Raw genomic sequence first — 12,675 nt, 5'->3', positions numbered from 1 at the left:
CACCAACAATGGGGCCTTCAGAGGAGCTGTGATGACGACGAATGGCCTCGTCAGTATTGTGGGTGTCTGGCTCACCACGGGGTGGGCTCCACCATCTGAACCCGGCCTGCACCGTGCTAGGAGGGGGGGATCACTCACCACGGGGTGGGCTCCACCATCTGAACCCGGCCTGCACCGTGCTAGGAGGGGGGGATCACTCACCACGGGGTGGGCTCCACCATCTGAACCCGGCCTGCACCGGCTAGGAGGGGGGGAGCACTCACCACGGGGTGGGCTCCACCATGTGAACCCGGCCTGCACCGTGCTAGGAGGGGGGGATCACTCACCACGGGGTGGGCTCCACCATGTGAACCCGGCCTGCACCGTGATTGGGGGAGCACTCACCACGGGGTGGGCTCCACCATCTGAACCCGGCCTGCACCGTGCTAGGAGGGGGGGATCACTCACCACGGGGTGGGCTCCACCATCTGAACCCGGCCTGCACCGGCTAGGAGGGGGGGAGCACTCACCACGGGGTGGGCTCCACCATGTGAACCCGGCCTGCACCGTGCTAGGAGGGGGGGATCACTCACCACGGGGTGGGCTCCACCATGTGAACCCGGCCTGCACCGTGATTGGGGGAGCACTCACCACGGGGTGGGCTCCACCATGTGAACCCGGCCTGCACCGTGCTAGGAGGGGGGGATCACTCACCACGGGGTGGGCTCCACCATGTGAACCCGGCCTGCACCGTGCTAGGAGGGGGGGATCACTCACCACGGGGTGGGCTCCACCATGTGAACCCGGCCTGCACCGTGATTGGGGGAGCACTCACCACGGGGTGGGCTCCACCATCTGAACCCGGCCTGCACCGTGCTAGGAGGGGGGGATCACTCACCACGGGGTGGGCTCCACCATCTGAACCCGGCCTGCACCGTGCTAGGAGGGGGGGATCACTCACCACGGGGTGGGCTCCACCATCTGAACCCGGCCTGCACCGTGCTGGGAGGGGGGAGCACTCACCACGGGGTGGGCTCCACCATGTGAACCCGGCCTGCACCGTGATTGGGGGAGCACTCACCACGGGGTGGGCTCCACCATGTGAGCCCGGCCTGCACCGTGCTAGGAGGGGGGGAGCACTCATCACGGGGTGGGCTGCACCATGTGAACCCGGCCTGCACCGTGCTGGGGGGGCACTCACCACGGGGTGGGCTCCACCATGTGAACCCGGCCTGCACCGTGCTAGGAGGGGGGGAGCACTCACCACGGGGTGGGCTCCACCATGTGAACCCGGCCTGCACCGTGCTAGGAGGGGGGGAGCACTCACCACGGGGTGGGCTCCACCATCTGAACCCGGCCTGCACCGTGCTAGGAGGGGGGGAGCACTCACCACGGGGTGGGCTCCACCATCTGAACCCGGCCTGCACCGTGCTAGGAGGGGGGGATCACTCACCACGGGGTGGGCTCCACCATGTGAACCCGGCCTGCACCGTGCTAGGGGGGAGCACTCACCACGGGGTGGGCTCCACCATGTGAACCCGGCCTGCACCGTGCTGGGAGGGGGGACCACTCACCACGGAGTGGGCTCCACCATGTGAACCCTCCCTACGCCGTGCTGGGGGGGGGGGGGTTCCTTCCTGCCTTGGCACTCTGATGATCATGTTCTGATGGCCATGTTCTGATGGTCATGTTCTGATGATCATGTTCTGATGGCCATGTTCTGATGATCATGTTCTGATGATCATGTTCTGATGGTCATGTTCTGATGATCATGTTCTGATGGCCATGTTCTGATGGTCATGTTCTGATGGTCATGTTCTGATGGTCATGTTCTGATGATCATGTTCTGATGGCCATGTTCTGATGGTCATGTTCTGATGATCATGTTCTGATGGCCATGTTCTGATGATCATGTTCTGATGATCATGTTCTGATGGCCATGTTCTGATGATCATGTTCTGATGATCATGTTCTGATGGCCATGTTCTGATGATCATGTTCTGATGATCATGTTCTGATGGCCATGTTCTGATGATCATGTTCTGATGATCATGTTCTGATGATCATGTTCTGATGGCCATGTTCTGATGATCATGTTCTGATGATCATGGTCTGATGGTCATGTTCTGATGGCAATGTTCTGATGGCCATGTTCTGATGATCATGTTCTGATGATCATGTTCTGATGGCCATGTTCTGATGGTCATGTTCTGATGATCATGTTCTGATGGTCATGTTCTGATGATCGTGTTCTGACGGCCATTTCTGATGGTCATGTTCTGATGATCATGTTCTGATGGTCATGTTCTGATGGTCATGTTCTTATGGCCATGTTCTGATGATCATGTTCTGATGATCATGTTCTGATGGCCAGGCTCTGATGGTCATGTTCTGATGATCATGTTCTGAGGGTCATGTTCTGATGGTCGTGTTCTTATGGTCATGTTCTGATGGTCATGTTCTGATGGCCATGTTCTGATGGTCATGTTCTGATGATCATGTTCTGATGGTCATGTTCTGATGGCCATGTTCTGATGGCCATGTTCTGATGGTCATGTTCTGATGATCATGTTCTGATGGTCATGTTCTGATGGTCATGTTCTCATGGCCATGTTCTGATGGTCATGTTCTCATGGCCACGTTCTGATGGTCATGTTCTGATGATCATGTTCTGATGGTCATGTTCTGATGATCATGTTCTGATAGCCATGTTTTGATGGTCATGTTCTGATGATCATGTTCTGATGGTCATGTTCTGATGGTCATGTTCTGGTGGTAATGTTCTGATGGCCATGTTCTGATGGTTATGTTCTGATAGTCATGTTCTGATGGTCATGTTCTGATGATCATGTTCTGATGGTCATGTTCTGATGGCCATGTTCTGATGGTCATGTTCTGATAGTCATGTTCTGATGGTCATGTTCTGATGATCATGTTCTGATGATCATGTTCTGATGGTCATGTTCTGATGATCATGTTCTGATGGTCATGTTCTGATGATCATGTTCTGATGATCATGTTCTGATGGGCATGTTCTGATGATCATGTTCTGGTGGTCATGTTCTGATGGTCATGTTCTGGTGGTCATGTTCTGATGATCATGTTCTGGTGGTCATGTTCTGATGGGCATGTTCTGATGGTCATGTTCTGATGATCATGTTCTGGTGGTCATGTTCTGATGGTACCATGTTCTGGTGGTCATGTTCTGATGATCATGTTCTGATGATCATGTTCTGATGATCATGTTCTGATGGGCATGTTCTGATGGTCATGTTCTGATGATCATGTTCTGGTGGTCATGTTCTGATGGTCATGTTCTGGTGGTTATGTTCTGATGATCATGTTCTGATGGTCATGTTCTGATGGTCATGTTCTGATGGTCATGTTCTGGTGGTCATGTTCTGATGGGCATGTTCTGATGGTCATGTTCTGATGATCATGTTCTGGTGGTCATGTTCTGATGGTACCATGTTCTGGTGGTCATGTTCTGATGGGCATGTTCTGATGGTCATGTTCTGATGATCATGTTCTGATGATCATGTTCTGATGGTCATGTTCTGATGGGCATGTTCTGATGGTCATGTTCTGATGGTCATGTTCTGATGGTCATGTTCTGATGGTCATGTTCTGATGGCCACGCTACCCTCGCTGCTATGGCCGCCGTACTATTCTATGTAAACTCCACAAGAATCGTCCAGTTTTTCCCAATGCGACTCAATCCTCTTACAGGAAGGTGGCACATCTTTTAACCCGCCGACCCAAGTTGGAAGACCGGGGTCGTCCTGGGGGTTCAGGAGTCGGGGGAAGGGTACGGGTGTCGTGCACCTCCCCCCCCTCCCCCCTCCCCCCTCCCTCCTCTTTCCCTCCCTCCACAAAAAGTCATTGTTATCGCTGGAGTCGTAGACAAGTGGCGGCCGGGTCGTGTTCTTGGATCATAAAAACCAATATCCGTGTATGGAGACCAGAGCGTTTCCTCCAGCGACGCCGCCGGGTGATGCTGGGGTGTTGTCGTCTCCTGGGGAAGCTGGGGGAAGATAATGAACGGGAACAGGTCTCAGGGACGTCATGTCAGTGGTCGTGTGTTGGTGTCATGTCTTCACATCCTTGTATGCACTCCTCGTCACTTTACATCAGCTTCCCCTAAAATGTTCAAATTCTCTATTTTCTCTAATGTCATTTCTACAAATGTCCACATATAATATCTACCTCCAAACACACCACTGGCTGCTAAAACTGAACATTTGAACACAGTGAACAGAAGAACATATTCTCGCTACCTGACGCCTCTCATCCTGACAGTCTTCATAACTCGAGATAATTCGTATTGATGGTCGACTTAACGAAGTTGTGGAGCGACTGACAAGTTTCCAACCCAAACTTACCAACACATAATCGACTCGTCCGTAATTTCATATCTTTCTCTAACTTTCTTTAACTTCCTCGTTGTATCTAATTATATCCGGCGGCACACGAGTCCCAACCCCTTAATACTACCCCTTGAGGGCACGCTCACGAGTGCCACTTGAGGATCAGTCCTCACGCCCCACCAGGGATGGAGGAGCAAATGTTCAAAGGCCAGTTCAAGGACGACCTCATATTTATGTCATCACTGCAGGTGATGGTGTGCCATAAGGACGACCCTCACTGACCACATACATGAGTGAGGCACTGACCGTCCGGACACGAGCCCATCACCCCCTCCCACACCCACGCCCATCACTCCCTCCCACACCCACGCCCATCACTCCCTCCCACACCCACGCCCATCACTCCCTCCCACACCCACGCCCATCACTCCCTCCCACACCCACGCCCATCACTCCCTCCCACACCCACGCCCATCACCCCCTCCCACACCCACGCCCATCACTCCCTCCCACACCCAGGCTCATCATCCCCTCCCACACCCACGCTTATCATCCCCTCCCACACCCACGCCCATCACTCCCTCCCACACCCACGCCCATCACTCCCTCCCACACCCACGCCCATCACTCCCTCCCACACCCACGCCCATCACTCCCTCCCACACCCACGCCCATCACCCCCTCCCACACCCACGCCCATCACCCCCTCCCACACCCAGGCTCATCATCCCCTCCCACACCCACGCTTATCATCCCCTCCCACACCCACGCCCATCACTCCCTCCCACACCCACGCCCAGCTCTCCCTTCCACACCCACGCCCATCAATCCCTCCCACACCCACGCCCATCACTCCCTCCCACACCCAGGCCCATCATCCCCTCCCACACTCAGGCCCATCATCCCCTCCCACACCCAGGCTCGCTAGGTACACACCCGGCCAGGGTCCCACCCCAGGTAGTACAGGAAGCAGGTGTACTACGTACATCACACGGACTGATCTCTTGTGCACTGGGAACTGGCCTCTCCCATAATGTTGTACTTTGTACTTTCTGTACTGGTGTGTTATGTACCGTTGTACTTAGTACTGGTGTGTTGTGTACTGGTGTGATGTGTACTAGTGTGATGTGTACTGGGGTGCTGTGTACTGCTGTGTCGTGTACTGGTTTTCTGTGTACTGGTGTGATGTGTACTGGTGTGCTGTGTACTGTATAGTTCAGGATCCACGTAAGAGGACCCGACTCTCTGTCTCTCCCTCGCTCTCACTCCCCCAGTAATGACCTGCCCTCTCCTCCCCCCCAGGTCCAGCCGGGTCACCAGATGCAGGTCATGGCCGCCCACCACCACCACCACCTGCTCCTGCTGCACATTGCTCTCACTCTCCTCATGACGACCACAGGTAATGACACCCACCACCCACTGCCGCCACCCACACCCACCACCCACTGCCGCCACCCACACCCACCACCCACTGCCGCCACCCACACCCACCACCCACTGCCGCCACCCACACCCACCACCCACTGCCGCCACCCACACCCACCACCTACTTCCGCCACCCACACCCACCACCTACTTCCGCCACCCACACCCACCACCCACTGCCGCCACCCACACCCACCACCTACTTCCGCCACCCACACCCACCACCCACTGCCGCCACCCACACCCACCACCCACTGCCGCCACCCACACCCACCACCCACTTCCGCCACCCACACCCACCACCCACTTCCGCCACCCACACCCACCACCCACTGCCGCCACCCACACCCACCACCCACTGCCGCCACCCACACCCACCACCCACTGCCGCCACCCACACCCACCACCCACTGCCGCCACCCACACCCACCACCCACTACTACCACGCCCATACCCACCAACCACTACCACCGCCCACTCCCACCATCCACTAACACCGCCCACTCCCGCTACCACCGCCTTCTCCCGCCACCCACTATCACCGCCCACTCTCACTACCCACTACCACCGCCCTCTCCCACCACCTACTACCACCGCCCGCACCCACCACCCACTACCACGCCCATACCCACCAACCACTACCACCGCCCACTCCCACCAACCACTACCACCGCCCACTCCCACCACCCTCTACCACCGCCCACACCCGCCACCCACTTCCAGCCACTACGACCTGGTGCCACACACTGCCAGACCCAGCCCCCCCCCCCCCCCCCGTCTCTCTGGTTGATGAACAATATATTCATGATAACATTGTGAACAACATCTCCCTTGGTACCACTGGTAACAGTGCACCATTAGCCATGTTGTTTGTTGGTACCACTGATAACAGTGCACCATTAGCCATGTTGTTTGTTGGTACCACTGGTAACAGTGCACCATTAGCCATGTTGTTTGTTGGTACCACTGATAACAGTGCACCATTAGCCATGTTGTTTGTTGGTACCACTGGTAACAGTGCACCATTAGCCATGCTATTTGTTGGTACCACTGATAACAGTGCACCATTAGCCATGTTGTTTGTTGGTACCACTGATAACAGTGCACCATTAGCCATTTTATTTGTTGGTACCACTGGTAACAGTGCACCATTAGCCATGTTGTTTGTTGGTACCACTGATAACAGTGCACCATTAGCCATTTTATTTGTTGGTACCACTGGTAACAGTGCACCATTAGCCATGTTGTTTGTTGGTACCACTGATAACAGTGCACCATTAGCCCTACTCCACAGTAGTGTGTCATCCATCATTATTACGGGCCATTATGAATGATACTTCATTGTTATCCCCAGCCATTGTTATCCCCTGCCATTCTTTATCCCCTGTCATTGTTACCCCTACCATTGTTACCCCTACCATTGTTACCCCTACCATTGTTACCCCTACCATTGTTACCCCTGCCATTGTTACCCCTACCATTGTTACCCCTACCATTGTTACCCCTGTCATTGTTACCCCTACCATTGTTACCCCTACCATTGTTACCCCTACCATTGTTACCCCTGCCATTGTTACCCCTACCATTGTTACCCCTACCATTGTTACCCCTACCATTGTTACCCCTACCATTGTTACCCCTACCATTGTTACCCCTGCCATTGTTACCCCTGCCATTGTTACCCCTACCATTGTTACCCCTATCATTGTTACCCCTGTCATTGTTACCCCTGCCATTGTTACCCCTGCCATTGTTACCCCTACCATTGTTACCCCTGTCATTGTTACCCCTACCATTGTTACCCCTACCATTTTACCTCTACCATTGTTACCCCTACCATTGTTACCCCTACCATTGTTACCCCTACCATTGTTACCCCTGCCATTGTTACCCCTGTCATTGTTACCCCTACCATTGTTACCCCTACCATTGTTACCCCTATCATTGTTACCCCTACCATTGTTACCCCTGCCATTGTTACCCCTGCCATTGTTACCCCTGCCATTGTTACCCCTACCATTGTTACCCCTGTCATTGTTACCCCTGCCATTGTTACCCCTACCATTGTTACCCCTACCATTGTTACCCCTACCATTGTTACCCCTACCATTGTTACCCATACCATTGTTACCCCTGTCATTGTTACCCCTACCATTGTTACCCCTACCATTGTTACCCCTACCATTGTTACCCCTACCATTGTTACCCCTGCCATTGTTACCCCTGCCATTGTTGCCCCTACCATTGTTACCCCTGTCATTGTTACCCCTGTCATTGTTACCCCTGCCATTGTTACCTCTACCATTGTTACCCCTACCATTGTTACCCCTGCCATTGTTACCCCTACCATTGTTACCCCTGTCATTGTTACCCCTGCCATTGTTACCCCTACCATTGTTACCCCTACCATTGTTACCCCTGTCATTGTTACCCCTACCATTGTTACCCCTACCATTGTTACCCCTACCATTGTTACCCCTGCCATTGTTACCCCTACCATGTTACTCCTGCCATTGTTACCCCTACCATTGTTACCCCTACCATTGTTACCCCTACCATTGTTACCCCTACCATGTTACTCCTGCCATTGTTACCCCTGTCATTGTTACCCCTACCATTGTTACCCCTACCATTGTTACCCCTACCATTGTTACCCCTACCATTGTTACCCCTGCCATTGTTACCCCTACCATGTTACTCCTGCCATTGTTACCCCCTACCACTGTTATCCCCTGTCATTGTGACCCCTGCCACTGCCTGTTTTAATCATGCAACATTACTCCCATGTTCGTTATCATGGAAGCTTGACCATGACCAGACATCATACATTACCCACATTCTGTGAACCATTATCCCTCCTGCACCATTATTAGTTATCATCATCTGTCGTTATCATCCATTGATTATTAGTTATCATCATCTGTCGTTATCATCGATTAGTTATTAGTTATCATCCGTCGTTATCATCCATTAATCATTCATGCTTCACCATTAGTGTTACTCATGCTGCTCCAAGCCCAGTCTTCTCCCTCAAATTAACCATCACATGAGTAATCTTCATTAACCAATCATGAGAGGTTATCATAACCATAAAGACAATTAGTCATAACTATATAATGATCACAACGAAAACATTACATAACTCACGAGAATGATCCAGTCATCTTGCCTGCACCATCATCTCGTTACCATAACCATCCCTCGCCAAAACTACCCATCTATCCCTCCAAAACTATCCATCTATCCCTCCAAAACTACCCATCTATCTCTCCAAAACTGCCCATCTATCCCTCCAAAACTACCCATCTATCCCTCCAAAACTGCCCATCTATCCCTCCAAAACTACCCATCTATCCCTCCAAAACTGCCCATCTATCCCTCCAAAACTACCCATCTATCCCTCCAAAACTACCCATCTATCCCTCCAAAACTGCCCATCTATCCCTCCAAAACTACCCATCTATCCCTCCAAAACTGCCCATCTATCCCTCCAAAACTGCCCATCTATCCCTCCAAAACTACCCATCTATCCCTCCAAAACTGCCCATCTATCCCTCCAAAACTACCCATCTATCCCTCCAAAACTACCCATCCCTCCCACAAAAACTACCCAAGCCATCCGGCCAAGACTCCTTTTGTCTGACCAGAACTGTCACATGGTAACGTACGATCAACGTACTACTGAAGACCAAAGATTTTCTATGATTTTATGATTCTATCATACAAGATGTAAGTGTCGTCCTGGCCCATCAGGCACATCCCTTCCCTGGTCCAGTGGACCACAGCTGGTACATCCCTTCCCTGGTCCAGTGGACCACAGCTGGTACATACCCACCTTCCTCAGAGTATCTACTAAACAATCTATGTCTACTTGCTGTACGCAGGGTTATTATTATTATCATTATTATTATTATTATTATTATTATTATTATTATTATTATTATTATTATTGTTATTATTATAATTATTATTATTATTATCATTATTATCATTATTATATCACGCTAGAGTTACAGAAATCATTTGCTCAAATTATAGAATGATACAGTCAGAACTACATTTATCACAAAACTAACTTATTTACTTGTCAAAATTGCATTTACTTCGCCAGTTGTACACTTACCTCGCCTAAAGTACATCTACTTAGCCAAAAGTACATTTACATCGCCAAAACTATACAGCATCTCGCCAAAAGTCGCTCACAGTTCTCCAATTATCGCCAAGTGGCGCCACAGCTGAAGACGAATTAAAATTGAAATGTTGATCCAATTATGATCTAACGAGCAATTATCGCAGGTCTCAGGCTAAGGACCACCCCAGCTACATCCAATTATGGCAGGAGTACTCCGGGGTTACCCTACCATTATGGTTCTCTTCCTACCATATAACACTGGCTACTCATGTCCACTACCGTGTCATTAATACCATGAGAGAAGTGACATCCACCATGTCATCACCCAACAACCACACTTACTATTTTTGTCATGGCACCATAACAACACAATGATTGCTGCCACGCTCGTATGACTGCTTCTCATGGTACTGTTCGGTCACCATACCACTATTCACCACAACAGCTCTGACCCTACTACCTTAGGTCCACCATCATGGTACTACTCAGTCACCATAACATCAGAACATTACAACAGAGGTATTGTCCAAACAGTAAATAACTACAGCACTTTTCTCATGGTGCTACCATCACCATACCACCATAGCAACACTCTCATGGTGCTACCATCACCATACCACCATAGCAACACTCTCATGGTGCTACCATCACCATACCACCATAGCAACACTCTCATGGTGCTACCATCACCATACCACCATAGCAACACTCTCATGGTGCTACCATCACCATACCACCATAGCAACACCCTCATGGTGCTACCATCACCATACCACCATAGCAACACTCTCATGGTGCTACCATCACCATACCACCATAGCAACACTCTCATGGTGCTACCATCACCATACCACCATAGCAACACTCTCATGGTGCTACCATCACCATACCATCATAGCAACACTCTCATGGTGCTACCATCACCATACCACCATAGCAACACCCTCATGGTGCTACCATCACCATACCACCATAGCAACACTCTCATGGTGCTACCATCACCATACCACCATAGCAACACCCTCATGGTGCTACCATCACCATACCACCATAGCAACACTCTCATGGTGCTACCATCACCATACCACCATAGCAACACCCTCATGGTGCTACCATCAATATACCACCATAGCAACACCCTCATGGTGCTACCATCACCATACCACCATAGCAACACCCTCATGGTGCTACCATCACCATACCACCACGTCAACACCCTCATGGTGCTACCATCACCATACCACCATAGCAACACTCTCATGGTGCTATCATCACCATACCACCATAGCAACACTCTCATGGTGCTACCATCACCATGCCACCATACCAACACCCTCGTGGTGCTACCATCACCATACCACCACATCAACACCCTCATGGTGCTACCATCACCATACCACCATAGCAACACTCATGGTGCTACCATCACCATACCACCATAGCAACACCCTCATGGTGCTACCATCACCATACCACCACATCAACACCCTCATGGTGCTACCATCACCATACCACCATAGCAACACCCTCACGGTGCTACCATCACCATACCACCACATCAACACCCTCATGGTTCTACCATCACCATACCACCATAGCAACACTCATGGTGCTACCATCACCATACCACCATAGCAACACCCTCATGGTGCTACCATCACTATACCACCACATCAACACCCTCATGGTGCTACCATCACAATACCTCCATATCAACCTCATGGTGCTACCATCACAATACCTCCATATCAACACCTTCATGGTGCTACCATCATCATACCTCCAAAACAACACCCTCATGGTGCTACCACCACCATACCTCCATATTAACACCCTCATGGTGCTTCCATTACCATACCTCCATATCAACACCCTCATGGTGCAACTACCACGATATCTCCATAACAACACCCTCATGGTGCTACCATCATCATACCTCCATATCAACACTCATCGTGCTATCATCATACCTCCATATTAACACCCTCATGGTGCTACCATCACCATACCTCCATAATACCCTCATGGTGCTACCATCACCATACCTCCATAATTACACCCTCATGGTGCTATCATCACCATAACTTCATATCAACGTCCTCATGGTGCTACCATAATCACACCTCCATATCAACGCCCTCATGGTGCTACCATAATCACACCTCCATATCAACACCCTCATGGTGCTACCATCACCATGCCTCTATGAGAACACCCTCATGGTGCTACCGTCACCATACCTCCATATCAACACCCTCATGGTGCTACCATCACCATGCCTCTATGAGAACACCCTCATGGTGCTACCATCACCATACCTCCATAACAACACCCTCATGGTGCTATCATGCCTCCATGGCCCCCCTCCAGTACCGTGGCCCTGCATCAGTCATATGATCCTCACCAATACCATGGCCCAGTCAGTGTCATTGCCTCCATATGTACCACAGCCCTCAACCAACGCATGGCCCTCCATCAGTGCCGTGGGCCTTCACCAGTACCATAGCACCTTAACCAACACATGGCCCTCCACCAGCACCATGGCCCTTCACCAATACCATGGTCCTTAACCAACACATGGCCCTCCATCAGTACCATGCTCCTTCACCAGTACCATGGCCCTTAACCAACACATGGCCCTCCATCAGTGCCATGGGCCTTCACCAGTACCATGGCCCTTAATCAACACATGGCACTACCAGTAATATGTTCCCTACCGGTACTACGACTCACCAGTAGTGCCATGGTCCCCACGAGTATCATAGACCCTCA

At 51.3% G+C, this 12,675-nt stretch overlaps 1 protein-coding gene across 2 annotated transcripts in view; it reads left to right on the top strand.

The window, feature by feature from the left end:
- LOC139764478 (neurotrimin-like) overlaps positions 1-12,675 on the top strand; it is a 332,927-nt gene that overhangs the window by 213,121 nt on the left and 107,131 nt on the right. For both annotated transcript variants that reach the window (XM_071691050.1, XM_071691051.1), the window contains exon 2: positions 5,649-5,745. In XM_071691050.1, coding sequence (XP_071547151.1) covers positions 5,667-5,745 — 79 coding nt within the window. In that variant the 5' untranslated portion in view covers positions 5,649-5,666. The remainder of the gene's footprint in view (positions 1-5,648; positions 5,746-12,675) is intronic.

Source organism: Panulirus ornatus, chromosome 50 (genome assembly GCF_036320965.1).
Source record: "Panulirus ornatus isolate Po-2019 chromosome 50, ASM3632096v1, whole genome shotgun sequence".
Taxonomy (NCBI): Eukaryota; Metazoa; Arthropoda; class Malacostraca; order Decapoda; family Palinuridae; genus Panulirus; species Panulirus ornatus.
Note: the sequence above shows the minus strand (reverse complement) of the source record. Positions and strands in the feature narration are given on the sequence as shown.